Below are 23877 nucleotides of genomic sequence, written 5' to 3' on the forward strand. Positions count from 1 at the left end.
AACTATTTTGAGTCAATTTAGTCAGGGGTTTTAGGATCATAAGTGGCTATATCTCAATATTATAATTCATTGATTACAAGAGGAAAAGATTCAGAAACAAAGAAAATATTGCAAGTTTGTTTTTGAACTTATTGGGAAATAGAAGGAAAATAATTTGATAACTTGTGTCACTCTTTCATAGAGATATAGACCACCAGCTTACATTCTTATCAGAAAAAATGTATCAGGAATCTTAGATTTCCTCTTTTTGAAAAACTTTAATCTACTGCTCTAACAAATAATCCAATACATTGTTTTTCTTCATCCCATGATATGTTCTCAGATGACTACTGTTTTGTCTTTAAACATGTCCTGGGTGGGACAACCATGAGCAGCCATAACCCCACCATCACACTCTCAGTCCTGGGTGCTGGGTAGGATGTATATGATGGAACATATACTGAGAGTGTGATGGTGGGGTTATGGCTGCTCATGGGTGAATTAGTGACAACTCAGGATGGAGTCAGAGAAATTCAGGGGTCTTAGAAGGGTAAGGAGGTGTGCATTGGACAGATCTTAACATACTACTAGACACCTTTTAATACCATGGAATTTATAATGAAGGCAATGCATCGGTAGTTCCAGAGCTCCCAACCCAGGAACATCCTGTAAAATGTGAAATGGCTAGGAAGGTTAAACAGCAATCCATGTTTGAGAGTTCTACCATCATCCTGTTGCCTCAGAAAAAAAATCAGTGCTATAAAAACTGAACCATTTTTATATAAGTTGAAGTTTCCTGAAAATGTTCTTTACAGCTATTAAGGTAAATATTGAATTTGATTTAGGGCCTGATCAGAAACTCGCTGCCATGGACATAAATTACACAAAGTCTTAAGAATTCTTTTATATCTTATACTGTAATGTAGGAGTCTCCTCTTCACATGCGAAACCCTGTCTAGTGAAATAAACATCGTGCAATGTAAAATTCTTTGAGGAACCTCTCCATACTAATCTTGCCTGAGCAGAGAGCTTTAGCTCATTGGGTCCTTAATCTGAAATAAAAAATCTGATGCTTAATATTCTACAACATAACACATCAAATTTTCTTCCAAGTGTGATTTTGATATCACCATTGGTGAAACCATTATCCAATTAAATCAACAAGCTTACTGCTTTTTTTGTTGTATTTTAATATATATTGTGTTATTTAGTAAGATGCCAAATTTGATATAGTTTGCTTAGAAAAAACAGCCCTTAATGAAAGGTTCTAGACAAAATTGATTCTCTGCTACATCTTATATGTCTAGATTCCACTCATTTCCTTTTTAGTTAAAGAACTCACAAATAAGACATTGTGGCAAACTTTGGAGAGCACTATCACAAAGTATTTACCTGACCAAAACTCTCACTATCATCATAAACTCTATAAATATTAGACTTGTGCATGGTCGAAAAATTCATTTTGGTTCGGTTCGGATCGATTCGGATTTTTTCGAATTTCGGTTTGGATCGATTCAAATTCGGAAAAATGCCAATGAATTTGTTTCGGATTTGTTTCCGATTCATTCGGATGCAAATAAATTCGGCTGGATTCGGTTTGGTTGATTTGGAAATTTGGAATTTCGGTATGTGTTAGGTGGGATGTGCTGTGTATTAGACTAGTATTATGTACTGTATATTAGGTGTAACCCATAGCAGAGTGATATAACCTAATATACTGTACAATACTAGTGTAATCCATGGCCATCCAAATCTACCGAATAAATACGAACTAATTCGGATTTATTGAGTAGATTCGGTACTACCGTAATTTGGAAATTTGAATCGATCTGAATCTCCGAATTTAACAAATTCGTCCGAATTTGGATTCGGAATGAATCGATCGCACATGTCTAATAAATATAACCTATTTCAAGGATCATTTCAATATCTTCTGTAACAATTGCAACTGCAAACATCACATGGAAAAAAAAACAACTTGTGCTTTATGATTAACATGTACGTTATTTATACTCCTAAATGAATATACATATATAGCTAGATTATGAGGGAAGAGCTAACAGGCGCAAGCGATAAGGGATTTATCCCGGGTGTTTGTGCGCGTTGGGTTTTTCGCTCGTATTACAAGTTGAAAGTATTTGGATCCCTTGAACACAATTGAAGTTAAAGAAGGTGGTGTTAGCGCAACCTCAGAATTACAGTCATAATAATCAAACCAGGATAGGAGATCCCCAAAGAGGTGCGCTAGTGTGGAGTGGAATTCGCAAATGTCCTCCGTATTTCAGGCTGCGCTCCCAGATAAGGCGATCCGAACTGGACTCCTAAAGCAGATAAAGACAAAAAAGGAGAGGCGCCAAGGCATAGAGCAGTATCATCGAGTAGCACCAGTAGGATGAACAACCCTCCCCCAGATGAACGGAATACTCACAAGCGGAGCTACACAATGTGTCAGTAATCGCAAGCCGGAACTATTGAGAGTCGCCCGGCAGACATGCAGGGGCTAGATGACGTTCAGGACCTCGTCCAATCAATCACAGTGTCAGTTCCTCCCGATCTCGCCCAGTAGCAGTCTTGTAATAGAGCTGATGTTGTGGGCTGGGATCACTGGCTTGCACATATACGTGTGTAGTAAATATACCACAACAGCGCAGGTATAAGGAGATAACTGTTTATTAAAATGTATACATAAAAACAATAGCAGCAACGCGTCTCTCGTCCACCTGCCGAGAAACACGTTGCTGCTATTGTTTTTATATATACATTTTAATAAACAGTTATCTCCTTATACCTGCGCTGTTGTGGTATATTTACTACACACGTATATGTGCAAGCCAGTGGTTTCTGTGACTGAGGCCCTGTTTTGCATCATGCCCTGCTGCTGACAGTCTGAGCCATAAAACTCTATCCTGTGTATCTCTGGAACTAAAAGCTTGAGTGGCTTTATGACTCACTCAATGCATAGACAATAACATTTGGTGGAGTAAACCTTAGAAACTATTTATAAAGCTCCTGGCACTTCAAAGAAAACGCAAACAAACACAATTCTTCTTGAAAAGCAGATAACTGTTTTTAGCTCACAAACTGAACAGAATTAACCCCTTCTCAGCTAAATCCTAAGGTATTCGTGACACCTCCCCCAATAAGAGACGCAAAAGGGGGTGGCTACGAGCCACTCCCGATGCGTATCAAAGGGAGCTTCCCCTTGGGGTGATAACGCCATTGCCAGACAAATTGCACATAGCCGTTTTGCCTTCAGGATGCCCTCCATTTAAAATTGACACACTAGTTGCTCTACCCAGCTGATTTAATATATTGCAGGACCCCTCCCATGCAGCCTGTAGCTGTTTCTGCCTCATGGGTGTTAGTACCAGAACATTTTGCCCCATCTCATATACTCCCTCTCTGGCTGTAAAATCCGGTAACTGTTTTTGTGGGAATATGGTATTGGCATCTCTGGGTTTACCAGGTACCTCCCCCAATAAGGCTTGCATCTTATCCCTGAATAACACATTATCCCCTTTTACAGAGGTGCCTGTGAGGGTCTTGCTACCTATTGTGTGCTCCCTGAACATATTGTGTGCTGTCAGTTGCTGCTTAACTACCACGGCTCTTGCCCTCCCACTGGAGTAGAATTCATGTACTCCTGCACTCTGTTATGGTTGGTAGGGGGTTGACTAACTGCCCCCCTCCTCTCCACTGTGGGTCCTAGCTGCTGAGTCTGCTGGGGACTCTGATGCTGCACACCTATCAGTGTATTTGCTGAATGGCACTGTGGGGCTGTGTAAATACACTTCTCTGTACTCCCCCCCCCTGTGCCTGCAGTCTGTATCAGTCTCTGTCCTCTAGTCTGTGCAGTCTGTTTATAGGTCACAGCTGAGGTTACTGGGGTCTCTGTCACCCACAATGTTTCACACTCACTCTGGGGGTCCCTCAAAGAGTATCATGTACCCTACTCCCCCACACATTCTGAAATCTGTGGCTCTGCTGCTTGTGTCATAGAGTGGGCTACCTTTTCCCCCTGCTCTCTCTCACAGTCAGTCTGCCATTTCACATCCTCACACCGAATTTGGGATCCTTCTGACACTGGTGCAGACAAGCACACATCTTCCTTCTGCCATTTATCCCATATATCTTGTCCTTCCACATGGGACTCAAGGGGTTCTGGCACAGACTGGCACACATCATCCAGCGGCCCAGTCACCCAGTCATTCTCTCCCCCATCAATCTCACCTCCTTCTATAGAATTCACTGATTCAATCACAGACAGATACTCACCACTCATCTGCCTCCTCTCACAGACAGTTTCTCCCTGTACAGTTAAACTCAGTTCAGGCACGGACAGACCCACACAGTCTTTCTGCCTTTCTCCACCATCAGTCTCACACTGTACAGTTTCACATCTCAGCACAGACACCCCCAGTTCAGGCACAGCACTTTGCACACATGCACTCTGTCCTCTCTCCTGGTCATAATGTCTCTGAGCATTTTCACATACAGCCCTTTTCACATAAGGGTCTACAACTAATGTCCCTAGGTAACTGGTAGCATTGTCAGGCACATAAAGAGATAACAATCTACCCAAATCAGTACCCAGTAAAACATCATTAGGAATATTTTCAGATACCCCCACATTTCTTAAACCTCTCCCCGCTCCCTGATCAAGATATACACGTGCCATAGGCACTGCAAGTTTCATTCCCCCAATCCTTTTAACTGCTACAGTCCTGCCAGGAATAATGTCCTGAGAGAGCACCAGCGCTGGATGTACAAGAGTCACGGCTGCGCCTGTGTCCTGAAGCCCAAGTGTTACCTTAGTTCCAACGAGCACAGGTTGCAAGTTCTCCTGGTTGCTTTCCTCTGGAAGTATAACAAATAAAACAGATGCCGGTACTTCTGAGGGATTACCCCCTCCAGTTGATTGCACCAAGTTAATCCTCTCTGGGCAAGTGGAGCTGATGTGGCCCACTTTGTTGCAAGCAAAACACCTGCGGGTGTCCCCCTGCCCAGATGCAGCACTCGCCCCTCCTTTCCCTGAGGAACAGATACATGAAACAAAGACACAGCAGGTTTTGTGAAGGGGGTCGTGCAGCAGCTCCTTACAAGGTGGATCCCCCCTTAGAAAAGGATTTTCTCCCATTCCCTGGTGACCTGTTGGCTGTGTAAAAATCAGCCAGCTCACCAGCTTCCAATGCTGTTATGAGTTTACGGTCCAAAACCCATTCTTGAACTTCTGCTGGGCACAGCTGCATAAATTGCTCCTTCACGATCAAATCTTCCAGCTCTTCTATAGTGGCAACCTTTAGCCCTCTGACCCACTGTTTAAAGGCTGTCATCAAGTTCCCAACAGCTGCAGTATAGCTCTCAGACGTACCTTTCTGCAGAGAACGGAATTTCTTCCTGTACACCTCAGGAGTAAGATTATATCTCCTCTGTAGTGCAGCTTTGATGGAATCATAGTCCTGATCAAACTCTGGGAGTAGTTTAGCAAAAGCCTCCAGTGCAGGACCTTTCAGGCCAGGGGTAAGGTACTTGGCCCACTGCTCCCTTGGCAGCTGGAACTGTCTGCAAACTTTCTCAAAGCTACGCAGGAATACATCCACATCGCCATCTTTCTCCAGAGTGGGAAATACTCTGCACGCACTCTGGGAGCAGGTGGGTCTCTAGGTTCACTAACAACAGGTGAGACCATCCCTCTCTCCAACCGTACAAGTTGTAGCTGATACTCTCTCTCAGCCTGTCATTCAGCAGCCTGTCTTTCAGCTGCCAGAGACTCTCTCTCAGCTGCCAAAGACTCTCTCTCAGCTTCCCTAGCCGCCTGTCTCTCAGCCACAGCAGCCTGTCTCTCATAAAATTTTGTAATCAGTTCCATGCGCAAACTTGCATCCACTGAGCCCATATATTTCAGAACAGTTTGCAAATAACAGTCCAATGAATCCCCAGATCCTGATGAATCACTGCCCACAGCTGCAGACATCTCTCCTGAGACTTCACCTGGTGTGGTTTGGCTGTTATCATATTCAAAAAGAGCTTGTATTAGTCCATCTTTGTTCTCTCCATGGGTTGGAATATCACGCTCCTGGCATAACAGTGCCAACACTTCTTTAGTCTGCTCCTTATACGTCTCCATAGTAAAAATAAAAATAGAAAAGAAAAACAGAGAATAGGGAAGGGGACTGTTTGCAATGTGTGACTATATAATGCACTGAGTTTTAGCCTTAGGAAATTGTAAGAAACAATTTCTTTTAGTACCGGGATTTTCACACTAGCAAATCCACAAGCACTAAAATCTAATAAATTTTTTTTATCTACACCGCTGCCCACCAATTTGTGATGAACCAAGGTTATCCAACCCTGCGCCAGTCACTTATTTGGCACAGAAAGGGTTATCAGCCCCCTTTTACTGTCACAAATAGGTCACAATCTAGCCACACCAGGCCAGCTTGTGATGTAGTTCAGTGGGTGCCAGAGTTAACAACACTCCCTAGTCTGTACTAGACGTAAAAGAAATGCCCAAAACTCCCCTTTAATGGCACCCACACTAAACTAACAGACATATAGCTCCAATACTGCCACCACTTAAAATTTATTAAAGGGAAAATTCTAAGAAAAAACCCAGACTTACACATTAATTCTCTGAATACAATTTAGCAGAAAATAACCTTAATTATACAGTTCTAATATCCCAGTCTCTTTTAGTAACGTGGTTCAATTATTAGACAAAGGCCAAACTTAATAAAGGAATTATTTATTATGCTAAAAATATTATGCACAATGCATTATTAATAAAAAGTTGTTACAAATAAAATTACACAAACAGATTAAAATAAAAAGAGGAGAAAAACAAATTGAATACTTTCCTAGTCTCAAGATCTGAGCCATGGGCTGGCATGAAGCAATGGTCCTTACTCTGTAGAACAGCTCCCCTTTTAAGAATGACAATTTTACATGTTGAAGCATCAAACTTTATACATATTTTCCAGAGATCAAGTTGCCTGACCACACCCTCCTGGGCAGGCTAAGGAACCCCCTGTCCTTTATGACCTTCAATAAACTAAGTTTTTGCCTGACATTATAGAACCCATTATAATTTCTGCTAGGTAACTCTATTTCCATATATACATATCGGGAATCTCTTAGTTTCATTGGGAGAATCGGTTTGATATCAGATATGACATAGGTTGTCATATTTAGCTTCATTTAATGTCATAACAGTTTAAAGCACATATATATATTATACCAATGTCCTTTTAGTGACCTTATCAGTTTCTGTGACTGAGGCCCTGTTGTGCATCATGCCCTGCTGCTGACAGTCTGAGCCATAAAACTCTATCCTGTGTTTCTCTGGAACTAAAAGCTTGAGTGGCTTTATGACTCAATGCATACACAATAACATTTGGTGGAGTGAACATAGAAACTATTTATAAAGCTCCTGGCACTTCAAAGAAAACACAAACAAACACAGGACACAATTCTTCTTGAAAAGCAGATAACTGTTTTTAGCTCACAAACTGAACAGAATTAACCCCTTCTCAGCTAAATCCTGAGGTATTCGTGACACCTATGTAAATACAAAACACAGGATTGGACCACACTCACAGACTGGACTAGGTATACATCCTAAGCCACAGCAAACTCCACAGCCCTGAACACTGACAGACAGCTGCAAAGTTCTCAGCAAACCAGGCAGTTAATCCCAGAGCAACCTGGGTGACAGGCCCGCAGGGAAGCATTACAAACATTATCAACACAACACACAGAAAACCTGGCACTCACCAGCAGATTCAGAGTAATGTTTAAAAGCAAAACTGGGGGAAGTCGGTTACATTTAGTGCCAAAGGATGAAGTCCAGGACCACAACAAGGTCTCCCCCTTCCTGGGAACCTAAATCAGCACCCACACAATGCATACTATCAAACAAACCAACTGGGAACCTCCCAGGGTGACACAGGCTTTTGTAACCTCCCCTATGTAAATACAAAACACAGGAATGGACCACGCTCACAGACTGGACTGGGTACACATCCTAAGCCACAGCAAACTCCACAGCCCTGAACACTGACAGACAGCTGCAAAGTTCCCATCAACCCAGGCAGTTAACCCCAGAGCAACCTGGTTGACAGGCCCGCAGGGAAGCATTACAAACATTATCAACACAACATACAGAAAACCTGGCACTCGCCAGCAGATTTACAGTAATGTTTAAAAGTGAATCTTTTGGCGAGTGCCAGGTTTTCTGTGTGTTGTGTTGATAATGTTTGTAATGCTTCCCTGCGGGCCTGTCACCCAGATTGCTCTGGGTTGCTGAAAACTTTGCAGCTGTCTGTCAGTGTTCAGGGCTGTGGAGTTTGCTGTGGCTTAGGATGTGTACCCAGTCCAGTCTGAGTGTGGTCCATTCCTGTGTTTTGTATTTACATAGGGGAGGTTACAAAAGCCTGTGTCACCCTGGGAGGTTCCCAGTTGGTTTGTTTGGAAGTATGCATTGTGTGGGTGCTGGTTTAGGGTCCCAGGAAGGGGGAGACCTTGTCGTGGTCCTGGGCTTGATCCTTTGGCGCCAAATGTAACTGACTTCCTAAAGTTTTGCTTTTAAACATTACTGTGAATCTGCTGGTGAGTGTATGTGTGTGTATATGTATGTATGTGTGCACATACATATTTACCGATATAAACACATAAATACACACATATATATACACACACACCTTTGAGCCCTGCCCTGTCAAACACCATGGCATATACCATGTCTCCCTTTCTATACATTTTATTAATATTAAACTTATATTTAACATTAAGGGCTAGATTACAAGTGGCCCGCAATCGATTGCACTTGGGTTTTTGCGATCATTTGCATGCAGGTTAAATTGCGCTCATATTAAAAGTTAAGCTCAATCATTACCGCTATTCGTCAAGTTGCACAAAAAACATCAAAAATACATTACAAAGTACACTTACACTCATAATAACACTTTCTAATATTTATTATAAAAAAAATATTGCACAAAAAAATTATAAGGGTTAAAAGATATGAGATCTCAGCTGTTAGAAAAAAAAAGCAAACAAAGGACTTTAACATAAATATATGTATATGTATGTATTTATATGTGTACTAGGCAATAAGCCTGCCCAGAGGGCAGTTTATTTTTTTAAAAACTGCAAACCCCAAAGCTAATATTACAAAAATAAAAAATGTAGGATTACAGAAAAAAAATAATCAAAGCTATCTAAAATAAAAAATGTAAACCTAAACTAATACCCTTATACAAATAAAAAATCCCCCCAAAATAAAAAAACACCCCCTAATCTATCAATAAACTACCAATAGCCCTTAAAAGGGCCTTTTATAAAGCATTGCCCTAAAGAAATCAGCTCTTTTAAATACAAAAATTACAACGTACCCCCTACAAGTAAAACCCCTAAAATTGCCCTTAAAATGGCATTCAGCTCTTTTACTGCTCTTAAAAGGGCAATCAGCTACCTATTAACCCCTAAACCGAGGCCCTCCCGCATCGCAAACACTAAAATAACATTATTAACCCCTAATCTGATGCTTTAGACATCACCGCCACTATAATAAACATATTAACCCCTAAACCGCCATACTCATGCATCGCTCACACTAGTTAAATATTATTAACCCCTAATCTGCCGCCCCTAACATCGCCGCCGCCTACCTACATTTATTAACCCCTAATCTTCCGCCCCCAACGTCACCGACACTAACCCTAAGTCTAACCGTAACCCTAACACCCACTAACTTTAATGTAATTAAAATAAATAAAACCTACTATTAATAACTAAATAATTCCTATTTAAAACAAAATACTTACCTGTAAAATAAACCCTAAGATAGCTACAATATAACTAATAGTTACATTGGCCTCTATTTATCAAGCCGTCAACCGCAAATATGCTGGAATTCCACAGCGTATTTTTGGCGAGGCTGATTCGCCATAGTTATCAAGCCCTACAGACCGGCAAAAGTAGAATCTAGTGACGTAACATACGATCCACCGGACTCAGTCCGACACAGATCGATGGTTACGTCACTCCAGATGTTCCGAACGCAAGTTCGGCACAATCTGACTACTATTGGAATTTATCAAAGAACAACCAGGTATGCTCACCACTATTCCAGCCCAGCATACCTGGTTTTCAATCCGCCGCCCTGGAGGCGGCGGATCCCATAGGAGTCAATGTGAGTCTGACATCAGCAAAAGCTCATGTTCGCTGCTGCCCGATATCCCATTGATTCCTAAGGGAAGTGTCTGCACCTAACACCCTAACATGTACCCCGAGTCTAAACACCCCTAATTTGCCCCCCCCTACACCGCCGCCACCTACATAATTATTATTATTAACCCCTAAACCACCGCTCCCGGACCCCGCCGCAACTAAATAAAATGTTTAACCCCCTAAACCGCTGCTCCCGGATCCTGCCACCGGCTATATTACATTTATTAACCCCTAATCTGCCCCCCCTACACCACCGCCACCTACATTATATCTATTAACCCCTAAACCTAAGTCTAACCCTAACCCTAACACCCCCTAACTTAAATATTATTTAAATTAATCTAAATAAATATTCCTATAATTAAATAAATTATTCCTATTTAAAACTAAATACTTACCTATAAAATAAACCCTAAGATAGCTACAATATAACAAATAGTTACATTATAGCTATTTTTTTGTAAAAAAAAGAAATACACCCCCAACATTAAAACCCACCACACACACACCCAACCTTACTCTAAAACCCACCCAAACCCCCCTTAAAAAAAACTAACACTACCCCCTGAAGATCTCCCTACCTCGAGCCATCTTCACCCAGCCAGGCCTAAGTCCACAACGAATCCGGGCGAAGTGGTCCTCCAGATGGGCAGAAGTCTTCATCCAATCCGGCCAGAAGAGGTCCTCCAGGTGGGCAGAAGTCTTCATCCAAGCGGCATCTTCTATCTTCTTCCATCCGGCGAGGAGCGGCACCATCTTAAAGACATCCAACGCGGAGCATCCATTGATCCCGACGACTAAACGGCGAATGACGGTTCCTTTAAATGATGTCATCCAAGATGGCGTCCCTTGAATTCCTATTGGCTGATAGGATTCTATCAGCCAATCGGAATTAAGTAAGGAAAAATCTCATTGGCTGATGAAATCAGCCAATCGGATTGAAGTTCAATCTGATTGGCTGATCCAATCAGCCAATAGGATTGACCTCACATTCTATTGGCTGATTGGGACAGCCAATAGAATGGGAGGTCAATCCGATTGGCTGATTTCATCAGCCAATGGGATTTTTCCTACCTTAATTCCGATTGGCTGATAGAATCCTATCAGCCAATCGGAATTCAAGGGACGCCATCTTGGATGACGTCATTTAAAGGAACTGTCATTCGTCGTTTAGTCGTCGGGATCGATGGATGCTCCGCGTCGGATGTCTTCAAGATGGTGCCGCTCCTCGCCGGATGGAAGAAGATAGAAGATGCCGCTTGGATGAAGACTTCTGCCCATCTGGAGGACCTCTTCTGGCCGGATTGGATGAAGGCTTCTGCCCATCTGGAGGATCACTTCGCCCGGATTCGTTGAGGACTTAGGCCCGGCTGGGTGAAGACGGCTCAAGGTAGGGTGATCTTCAATGGGGTAGTGTTAGGTTTTTTTAAGGGGGGTTTGGGTGGGTTTTAGAGTAAGTTTGGGTGTGGGTGGTGGGTTTTAATGTTGGGGGGGTGTATTTCTTTTTTTACAGGTAAAAGAGCTGATTACTTTGGGGCAATGCCCCGCAAAAAGCCCTTTTAAGGGCTATTTGTAATTTAGTATAGGGTAGGGAATTTTATTATTTTGGGGGGATTTTTTATTTTATTAGGGGGCTTACATTAGGTGTAATTAGTTTAAACTTCTTGTATTTTTTTTTATTTTCTGTAATTTAGAGGGTTTTTTTGTACATTAGTTAATTTTAGTTATTTTTATTTAAATGTAGGTAATTGTATTTAATTTATTTAATTGTAGTATAGTGTTAGGTGTAATTGTAACTTAGGTTAGGATTTATTTTACAGGTATATTTGTAGTTATTTTAACTAGGTAGCTATTAAATAGTTAATAACTATTTAATAGCTATTGTACCTAGTTAAAATAAATACAAAGTTGCCTGTAAAATAAAAATAAACCATTAAATAGCTACAATGTAACTATTAGTTATATTGTAGCTATCTTAGGGTTTATTTTATAGGTAAGTATTTAGTTTTAAATATGAATAATTTATTTAATTATAGGAATATTTATTTAGATTAATTTAAATAATATTTAAGTTAGGGGGGTGTTAGGGTTAGGGTTAGACGTAGGTTAAGGGGTTAATAGATATAATGTAGGTGGCAGCGGTGTGGGGGGGCAGGATAGGGGTTAATATATATAATGTAGGTGGCGGCGGGGTCCGGGAGCGGCGGTTTAGGGGTTAATAAATTTATTATAGTTGCAGCGGGGTCCAGGAGCGGCGGTTTAGGGGTTAATAAATTTATTTAGTTGCGGGGGGCTCCGGGAGCGGCGGCATAGGGGGTAAAACAGTATAGTATAGTGTGGGTGCTTAGTGACAGGCTAGCAAGAAAGCTGCGAATAAGCCAATGAGCAGCGAGATCGATGACTGTAAGTTAACCACAGTCCGCTGCTCATCGCACCATACTTGGTGTGCAGCTTTTTGACAGCTTTCTTGATAAATTTGGCGAACGTATTCATGTCCGCAGCGACGATGTTAGGCGAGCTTAGGCGAGCGTATTGGGGCCGGCAAATGCAGGTAAGTAGACAGCTTGATAACTAGAGGCCATTGTATCTAGCTTAGGTTTTATTTTTATTTCACAGGCAAGTTTGTATTTATTTTAACTAGGTGGAATAGTTACTAAATAGTTATTAACTATTTACTAACTAACTAGCTAAAATAAATACAAATTTACCTGTAAAATAAAACCTAACCTTAGTTACAGTAACACCTAACGTTACACTACAATTAAATCAATTACATAAATTAAATACAATTAACTTAATTACAAAAAAGAAATGATCAGATATGTAAACTAATTACACCTAATCTAATATTCCTATCAAAATAAAAAAAGCCCCTCAAAATAAAAAAAAACCCTAGCCTAAACTAAACTGCCAATAGCCCTTAAAAGGGCCTTTTGCAGGGCATTGCCCCAAAGAAATCATCTCTTTTACCTGTAAAAAAAATACAAACAACCCCCCAATAGTAAAACCCCCCACCCACACAACCAACCCCTCAAATAAAATCCTAACTAAAAAACCTATGCTCCCCATTTCCCTGAAAAGGGCATTTGTATGGGCATTGCCCTTAAAAGGGCATTTAGCTCTTTTCAGTGCCCAAACCCTAACCTAAGAATTAAACCCACCCAATAAACCCTTAAAAAAACCTAACACTAACCCCCGAAGATCCACATACAGTTTTTGAAGTCCCGACATCCATCCTCAAAGAAGCCGGCAGAAGTCCTCAACGAAGTGGCAGAGGTCTTCATCCAACCGGGCAGAAGTCTTCATCCACCCGGGCAGAAGTCTTCATCCAGACGGCATCTTCTATCTTCATCCATCTGGCGCGGAGTGGGTACATCTTCAAGACATCCGGCGCGGAGCATCCTCTTCAATCGACGTCTTCTTCCGAATGAGGTTTCCCTTTAAATGACGTCATCCAAGATGGCGTCCCTTAGATTCCGATTGACTGATAGATTTCTATCAGCCAATCGGAATTAAGGTTGAAAAAATCCTACTGGCTGTTGCAATCAGCCAATAGGATTGAGCTTCAATCCTATTGGCTGATCCAATCAGCCAATAGGATTGAGCTTGCATTCTATTGGCTGATTAGATCAGCCAATAGGATTGAAGCTCAATCCTATTGACTGATTGCAACAGCCAATAGGATTTTTTCAACCTTAATTCCGATTGGCTGATAGAAATCTATCAGCCAATCGGAATCTAAGGGACGCCATCTTGGATGACGTCATATAAAGGTAAACCTCATTCGGCAGAAGACGTCAATTGAAGAGGATGCTCGCGCCGGATGTCTTGAAGATGGACCCGCTCCGTGCCGGATGGAGAAGATAGAAGATGCCGCCTGGATGAAGACTTCTGACCGGTTGGATGAAGACTTCTGCCTCTTCGTTGAGGACTTCTGTTGGCTTAGTTGAGGATGGATGTCGGGTCTTCAAAAACTATAAGTGGATCTTTGGGGGTTAGTGTTAGGTTTTTTAAAAGGGTTTATTGGGTGGGTTTTATTTTTAGGTTAGGGTTTGGGCACTGAGAAAGAGCTAAAAGCCCTTTTAAGGGCAATGCCCATCCAAAGGGCAATGGGGAGCTTAGGTTTTTTTAGTTAGGATTTTATTTGGGGGGTTGGTTGTGGGGGTGGTGGGTTTTACTCTTTGGGGGTTGTTTGTATTTCTTTTACAGGTAAAAGAGCTGATTTCTTTGGGGCAATGCCTGGCAAAAGGCCTTTTTAAGGGATATTGGTAGTTTAGGTTTTTTTATTTTGGGGGGGCTTTTTGATTTTCATAGGGCTATTAGATTAGATGTAATTAGTTTAAATATCTGATCATTTCTTTTTTTTATTTTGTGTAATTTAGTGTTTGTTTTTTTTGTAATTTAGTTAATTGTATTTAATTTATGTAATTTATTTAATTGTAATGTAAGGTTAGGTGTTAGTGTAAGACAGGTTAGGTTTTATTTTACAGGTAAATTTGTATTTATTTTAACTAGGTAGTTATTAAATAGTTAATAACTATTTAGTAACTATTCTACCTAGTTAAAATAAATACAAACTTGCCTGTGAAATAAAAATAAAACCTAAGCTATATACAATGTAACTATTAGTTATATTGTAGCTAGCTTAGGGTTTATTTTATAGGTAAGTATTTAGTTTTAAATAGGAATTATTTAGTTATTAATAGTAGGTTTTATTTAGATTTATTTTAATTACATTAAAGTTAGTGGGTGTTAGGGTTAGGGTTAGACTTAGGGTTAGGTTTAGGGGTTAATAAATTTAGTACAGTGGCGGCGACATTGGGGGCGGCAGATTAGGGGTTAATAAGTGTAGGTAGGTTGCGGCGACATTGGGGGCGGGAGATTAGGGGTTAATATGTATAATGTAGGTGTCAGCGATGTCGGGGGCAGCAGATTAGGAGTTAATAAATATAATGTAGGTGTCGGCGATGTCAGGGCGGCAGATTAGGGGTTAATAAGTGTAAGATATGGGGTGTTTAGACTCGGGGTTCATGTTAGGGTGTTAGGTGTAAACATAAATTTAGTTTCCCCATAGGAATCAATGGGGCTGCGTTATGGAGCTTTACATTCCTTTTTTGCAGGTGATAGACTTTTTTCAGCCGGCTCTCCCTATTGATGTCTACGGGGAAATCGTGCACGAGCACGTAAAACCAGCTCACTGCAGCTTTCAGCAGCGCTGGTATTGGAGTGCGGTATGGAGCTCAATTTTGCTCTACGCTTACTTCTTGCCTGCTAACGCTGGGTTTTTGTAAACCTGTAATACCAGCGCTGTAGGGAAGTGAGCGGTGACAATAACGTGCAAGTTATTACCGAGCAGCTCTTACCGCAAAACTTGTAATCTAGCCATTAGGTATTTGCGTTGTGGGGTTGGCGGTGTAGGAGTTAATAGGTTAATTAGGTTTATTGCGATGTGGGCGGTTGGCGGTTTAGGGGTTTATCGGTTAATTAGTTTTAGTGCGATGGGGGGGTTAGCAGTTTAGGGGTTAATATTTTATTTATGTTATTTGCGTTGTTCAATTTGCGGATTAGGACCTAATTACTTTATTATTTTGCGATATGGGGGTTGACTGTTTAGGTGTTTGTTAAATACTTTGTGTGGGTGGTTAGGTTTTTTTTGTTAATTCTTCGTGCGGGAGGTAAGTTTTTTGTTATACTTCGTGCGGGCGGTTAGGTTGTTTTTTTTTATTTCTTGCGGGCGGTTATGTGATTTTTTTCTTTATTTCGGGCGGGCGGTTGCGTGTTTTTTGTTTGTTTCCTTAATGCTTCATTTGCCTACGCTGCATCCAGGTGGATTCTTTTGGCTGTGTGTGCAGCCTACATTCTTTTGGCTGCCTTGTGCAGCCAAAATTCCTTTGAGGATGCGTGCGCAACTGGCGATAGGCGCGTTACATATGCGATTATAATATAGATATATGTATTTACAAACATATATACACATATAAACACATAAATACATATGTATACATATATATACATTTATATAAGTGCATCGGAGCCCTTTGCAATTAGGTGGATGAAAACCTGTAAAAGCATATTTAAAATAAGCGATTGGGTATGCACATATGAGAACGCGCAACCGTCTTTGCGCGCAAGTCGTATGTTAGGTTTGTTTTCCACTTTTTTCTCTCCATTGACTTCTTTGCAGAAAGAGGTTATCTTTTGCTCGACAGTCTAATTGCTCTAGAAGTAACCTACGCGAGCGCAATAACTTTTTACTTTCAACTCATAATACCAGCACAACCCGACACATTCAAAAAGATTTCTTCTAGAAAATTAGCGCTCAAGCAGAAGCGATAAATGCCACTCCACTTGTTATCTAGCCCTAAATATGTCTATATATGAGTGCAATATTTTATTTTAATATCTTTTACATGCATTATATGCAACTTTTATTCTAACCCAAACACTTTACTTCAGGTCTCAAGTCATGCTAATTATTCCAGCCCTATTTGGGTTCTGCTCGAGCGCATTCCATAAATTTCAGCTTCTAATATAAACAATGTTTAGCACGTTCGCCATATCCATTGAAAGTATAGGGCACACTAAAGGAATGTCGGATACTCTAAGCATTCTCTGGTAATTCACTAATTTTAGCGTACTCCAGCGATATTGATATTGCACCCTTTGCTAACAATAGAGCTCCACTTGTAATCTGGGCCAATATCTGGTGTCATGTAAAATGTGGCAAGTGTATACTATATAATGCAAATTTCCCAAAAAAATGTCAAGATAGTGTTAATTACTATTAGAAACGAACAAAAAATCATTGCCAACTGTTCAAAATTGCCTTTACAAGCACAAATTGTATTAATTTCATACTTACTTTTGATTTGACATTGCTGCATAATCATTCTTCCTGTTCTGCATAAATAAAAAGACAATGTTTAGTCGTTCAGTATCACTTCACAACTTTAGCTAGGTCTCAAAATTTAATTATTTAAGGCATGATAAAGAGGAAAATAAATAAATAAAAAAATGACATTCAGATATCTTTTTTTTATTTATTTATTTATTTATTTTCATCTTTATCATACCTTAAATAATTAAATTTTGAGACCTAGCTAAAGTTATATTATAATGAGTGGTTATGTCACAAGATATGTATTTAGGAATGTGTGTTACAGGCAGATCCCCCTTCTGTAGTGATTGTCTGCTGTTGCAGGACACTTGAGAATGGGCTGCCCTGCTGTCCAGCTATTGTTGACTTTGAATATATTGATATCAAAGTCAACAATAGGTGGACAGTAGGGCCGCCCATTTTCAAGGGTCCTGCAACAGCAGACACTCACTATGGAAGGGGGATCTGCCTGTAACACACATTCCTAAATGCATATCTTGCTACATAACCACTCATTGTGTTACACAATATAACACTTGCACACACTACAACTTACAGTGTCAGATCCAACAAACATCCCAGACCTTGCCTGCCTTTTCTTCCTTACTACCCTGTATCCCTTTAGAGTCACTGGCACACTTCCCTGCACACCCCAGCTGCTGGCAATCAAGACAAACATCCAGCTACTGGAAGTCTTATCCTAGTCTGAAACATAGCCCACTGCTTTCACCCTGTCTCTGCATAATGCATTGTTGCTACTGGCACTTAGTGGAACTATACATGCTGAAAGGTGTTCAGCTTTGACTCTCAATTTGTGAACCTCCTAACCCCATAAACCTCCCTGTATGGCATCAGGCTCCCTCTCACATCATCCCCCTCAAAACTTTAATATATGGGTCCATCTGCCTATCCTTTAATGGGAAAACATCCCTTCCACTCAACTAACCTGTATATGCGGTGGGGCATAGCATCCTTTGCTCAGAACTTAAATGTATGAGTTCAGCTTTCCTCCTTGGAGAAATACTTTTGAAAGAGAAGCGTGTGTTGCTTTAAAAGCATTTAGAGTGTCTACTTGAAATAAATTTGGTTATTTACAATTTAAACAATTGTCTGGGGTTGCCATGTTTAGATGAGAGATGTCTGGTATTGTGGGACTGGACTATCCTTTTTAGGTGGGATCAGACTGATATAATTAAGCAATGTCCAATGTAATCCAGCACAAAGGGTAGGCAGGTGTGCGCGCCAACAGGTTACTGCAAATACCTGAGGCAATAAGTCCACAATTAAATTAATAGGCAGCACCATCCGAAGTATGCAAGAATCTTCCTTTTATTGTTTCATAAACAGGAGCAGGTTTACAAATAACTACATTTCGGGTCACATACCCTTAGTCATGTCTTGACTAAGGGAATGTGACCCAAAACGTAGTCATTTGTATACCTGCTCCTGTTTGTGAAACAATAAAAGGAAGATTTTTGCATACTTAGGGTGGTGCTGCCTATTCATTTAATTGTGGACTGATATAACTAAGGAAAATAATCCTATGTGAAATGCTGCTCCTAGGTAGTGACCCACCAAAGAGCAAGCTCCTGACCCACTGTTCTTCCTGGTTGAGTGCTTTTCTCTCTCTCTCTCTCTCTCTCTCTCTCTTTCTCTCTCTCTCTCACTCTCTCTCTCTGTAAACTATTTTAAGTCTGTTTTTCTTTTATGTAAATGTTTTTAAAAAGGAAGCTCAGCTGTTCAGGAAATACAGAGGTGAAATATAAACAGAAGCACCAGGCCTATGACAGTAGGGGGCCAGATGTCAAGTCTTCTATAACAGCAGGGGTGTAATCTTTCAAGTTACCAGCAAAAGTGGCCCACAAGGGACTTGCTCCTTGGTTATTCACAACAACAAGGAGCAACAACAACAACCTGCAACAAGAGTGAAACCCACTAGGGAGCGCAAGAGGACATTGTTACTGGGGCTAGTACAGCACTTTTCTTCCTCTTTCAATAATCCAATGCAACAGTCAGCAGGACAAGATAAGGGTTGCAAGGGTCATAAATATGACCTGAGGCCACATTTTGTTTAATGCTGACATTAGGGGATCGCTGACTCCATAAATATAATGTGAGGAGTAAAGTAGGCGTATAGCTTGCTGGAGGGGCCATACATCAGAACTTAATATAGCTGACATAAAGTGGGGCTACTGGAGCCATGTAAATAGTCTGAGATCTAATTTAGACACGAAGATCCATAAGAGTGCTTGTGCTGGGCAATGCACCTTATCTGAGGTCTTACTTTGCTATATAGCTGTCAGAAAGACACCTGCATTGTGTGAAGGACTAATGTCATCATCTAAAACTGGATTTTAAAAGTACTGTAACGGTAAAAAGTGTTCACGAAAAGTAAAGTACATTTAACAAGGAGCATATCTTATCTTCCATTACACTGACTCCCTTCTTGCATTACATAATGGTGTTTTATATGCATGATTATTATTTTTTTAGTTTTTCCCCTTTAACACTTTTACTGCCCTATAAAGCTTTTATTGTTATGTATGGTTATACATTATTGTTTTGCTCTCTCTCTCTGTCAGATAAAGACTAACCTTCTCTTTCAGCTCTGAGAGCTTAGCTTCCAGCTGGGCTTTGTCTTCACGCAGTTTGTTTAATTCTTCTCCAAGCTGGGATTGCATCTCATGGTCAATGATCAAGAAGTGATGCTCAGGAGGTCCTGGATCAACATTATTGTTTCCCAAAGCTAGGATCTGCTCTCGTTGCATGCTAAGAATAGTAACACATCAATAAATCAACCTGGGATAGAAATTTATTTTAGTACTATAATTATACACCAGACTAGTATTTTATGCATTTTTTATATATTTCTTGTGATAGATAGGGGTCTATTTATCAAAGCTTCAATCTCAGTGCATTCGCTGGCGTCAATACACTCGCCAGACATCGCTGACGCGGATCTGAATATGACACCCTTATTTATCAAAAAAGACGTCAAAAACACGCGCGTCAAGTACTGTGCAAAGAGTAACCGCGACATCGATGATTGTTAGTTAACAGTCATCGATGTCGCGGTTATTCGTGTTTTTCACAACTTTATTTATACCATTTCATTACTGTCCATGAACAAGCACATTTCTCTAAAGCTAATCTTTTATTTTTCAACTGTTAATGTCCAAGAAATATCTACATTTATACCTCAACAAACAATATCTCATAGAAAGTTATTTTTATGTTTATTTGTTATACAAAAAAATCTGTTATATGATACTTTCACATAAATTAATGTGTGATATGCTTTTGTCTCATATTTTTTTTTATAAATTATTATTAATGCTAGAATTTGTAAATATATCTTTGCACATACTTATATATATATATATATATATATATATATATATATATATATATATAAATGTGTGTGTGTGTTATGTCAGAAATCTTTTGCAAACATATTTACATGCATAGTAGATAAGGTTGAAAAAAGACTGAAGTCCATCGAGTTCAACCTATACAAATCTAAAATACTTACAAAAAGCTCCAGTTAAGCTTAAATAACCCCATTAAAATGTGACCCATTTAATACTAGCAATCATATCCATGAATTTAAATTCCTTTTTTTCTAAACAATGTTGTCTTTCACATCTCTGTGTTTATTTATACCACTATATGTATATATTGTAAATGTATTATTATTCTGAGCAGGAATAATTGTGAATATAACACGTAATCAGAGAATCATATGTATTTGTTTGCCATCAATGGATATTTTAAGAGCTGGGCCAGTTTTCTCTCTGTACCTGTGTAACCCCTCCTGATTGCAATCTAGTTTTAAAAACCAGCCCTTCACAGGTGTAATAAAATGGGCTGGCATATAAGATGACATTTCTTACTGAAAAAGAAATTCAAGAGAAGAAATAAATACACTGAAAATATCATGACAGTAAAGAGGTGATTTTAATTTCTGCTGTATCTGAATCATGACAGTTTAATGTTAGGTGGGTTATCCCTTTGAGCTATCAATTTAAGATTATATTGAATCAAACATCAATTCAAATTTTAAAATCCTTGTCTAAAATATTACACTGTGTGTCCTAATGTCAGAATCAATGTTTATCTTTAATACTAATTTCACATATACATACTTTCAAAATACAATACACAATGTAACAAATGGCACAAGTTCTGATGAGTGATCAATGACACAAGTATTGAGCATTTTGATTCGTTAGTGATAGTTTAAAATGTATATTTGAATCATATTGGCTGATGTCATAAATCATGTGTTTATGCAATTCCAATCAAAAGTGGTTGAAAAATTCATTAGTGTGTTGGTTGTTTAGGAGTTTGCGTCATAATTGGTGCGAAAAGTGTTGAATCAAAATTGGTGCGAAGTGGAGAGTGGGACTTGTATTACATGGCTCAAACATGTTGGACATAGATTTTTCACAAAAAGTAAAAAGGAAGTTAGCTATATTATGTTGTGTATTTCATTTTTATCTCTATATCTATTAGTGCGACAAGTTTTGGGAAAAACTTTTCAACAAATTTGTAGAAATAATATTGTCCCCTTGCAACACGTCAAACAAGAGGTCAAAATGAGAGACAAATTTGTAGCATTATCCATAAATAGTAATGTATTTTTCGTTTTTATCCCTATATCTACTAGTGCACCAAATGTGGAGCAATAATATTGTTTGATTTAAAAAGGGTATACAATTAAAATAAAGTTTCTAATTTACTTTTATTATGTAATATACTTCATTCTCTTGCAGCATCGAACATAAGCTTTCTGTGTTTTCAGACTCCCATTGAGTTCTATGGCATCCGCGACCTCAAATGTGGCGGATTGAAAACTAGGTACGCTGCGTCAGAATAGACGCGAGTGTACCTGTTAAATATTTGATAAATTTGGAAAAGTGTCAAATAGAATCAAATGTGAATTTGAAACATCTGTAATAACGCAAGCATCGATCTGCGTCGGATTGAGATTGCGGGATCGTATTTTACGTCACAAATTTCAACATTTGCCAATCTTGACGCTTTGATAACTACGGCGGATAAATCTCGCGACAAATACGATGCAGAATTCAAGCGTATTTTCAGTTGACGCTTTGATAAATAGACCCCATATTGTTTTCTTTAAATGGTAGTATATGCTTAAAGGGACATTGAACCCAATTTTTTTTTTCTTTCATGATTCAGATAGAGCAAGCAATTTTAAGCAACTTTCTAATTTACTCCTATTATCAAATGTTCTTCACTTTCTTGCTATCTTTATTTGAAAAGCAAAAATCTAAGTTTAGAAGCCGGCCCATTTTTGGTTCACAGCCTGGGTTGTGCTTGCTGATTGGACAGCACTAATAAATAAGTGCTGTCCAGGGTCTCAACCAAAATTGTCTGGCTCCTTAGCTTACATGCCTTCTTTTTTAAATAAAGATAGCAAGAGAACGAAGAAAAATTGATAATTGATGGTGGTTACAGTGCATTTAATGAGGCCTTTTTTACCACCTCACAATAATATCACAGGCCCCCTCACATTTGAAAGAGTGAAGTTTCACAATTCAAATAAAGGATTTTGTGTCCTTATAGCTATGAAGTGATCATCATAGTCATAATGATAACATGGCAGTAACTCATTTTTGTGTTGTTTTTGGTATCACTCATAGATCTATTTTTCACAGAACTAAAAAAAATTAGGAAACAAATCAAATAGGGAAATTGTGTGAATGTAACAATATGTAATATTTTGTGAAATTATATATAGCCTGATCATTGGAAATTCATTCAGTCATCTAAGAACTGGCAAAAAGGTATTTTTGAAATGATTGACTTGTTCTTCACAGATGGTTGTGAATATCATCAAATGCCCATGTGGGCTCACCTACATTGGTAAAATGGAATGCCCTCAGAAGGAGTGGATTGCCAACTACAGATCGACCATTTGTCAAGCACTGAAAAATGGCACGAGCGAGCACATGGTTGCCATGCACTTTGCCACCAAGTAACATACGGTGGCTGATCTACGCTGGGGTGATGCTAATAAGCTTCTATTACAGAAGGAAATGGAGTGGATCTATAAATTACAGACAATGGCACCATGGGGTTTAAATAAACAGATTTAGATCATTTTTTCTAAATGAAAGATGAATATTTCTGCTACTGGTTTTATTACGATTTTGCTCTTACTCTTGGTAACCTTACTCGGTGAGTATAGAGGATAATAGAACTATAAGGTTTTTCTGTAGATGCTGTGTAGTCTTTACACATTGGGGTGTTATATAATGTCATATAATATAAATGTACCTTTTATTTATGGGGGTTATAGCCTTGTATTTGTATTGAATGTATGCTGGAGATACAGGCATTCGCTTCTGGATTGAATGACGTTCAAATAGTTTTTGACCTCTTGTTTGACGTGTTGCTTGTTTCTATGGTCACAAGGAGACACCATCTAGACTTCCGTAGTTGTATTGTATACACGTTTCCTTGACAACGGTATGAAAGCGATATCCCCCCGGATTTAGGTCATTTTTGGCCATATAATTTTTTTGGTTAGTGAGTAATGTGACTTATTTTTTTTTGCTGCATTTTAAAATTAAATTTTTCCCAGCCAGGGCTCGTAAAAAGCTTGCATACACTCAGGTTTAGGTAGGTTGAATTAGCACATGTGTACACCTCAATTCTTTCTTACGTTAGCCTGACATATCTCCATTCTCTTTTAATGGTATCGATCGTACTATGGGACTAGTGGGACATATTGCCAAGTAACTCAGTCAGATAGATCAGAT

The 23877-nt window shown here is 39.4% G+C and overlaps 1 protein-coding gene across 1 annotated transcript in view; it reads right to left on the reverse strand.

The window, feature by feature from the left end:
• CCDC78 (coiled-coil domain containing 78) overlaps positions 1 to 23877 on the reverse strand; it is a 254500-nt gene that overhangs the window by 53699 nt on the left and 176924 nt on the right. The window contains exons 11-12 of the mRNA XM_053694328.1: positions 19681 to 19855; positions 17072 to 17109 (exon numbers count right to left, since the gene is read on the reverse strand). Of these exons, the coding sequence (XP_053550303.1) occupies positions 17072 to 17109; positions 19681 to 19855 (213 nt within the window). The remainder of the gene's footprint in view (positions 1 to 17071; positions 17110 to 19680; positions 19856 to 23877) is intronic.

This window comes from Bombina bombina, chromosome 11 (genome assembly GCF_027579735.1).
Source record: "Bombina bombina isolate aBomBom1 chromosome 11, aBomBom1.pri, whole genome shotgun sequence".
NCBI lineage: Eukaryota > Metazoa > Chordata > Amphibia > Anura > Bombinatoridae > Bombina > Bombina bombina.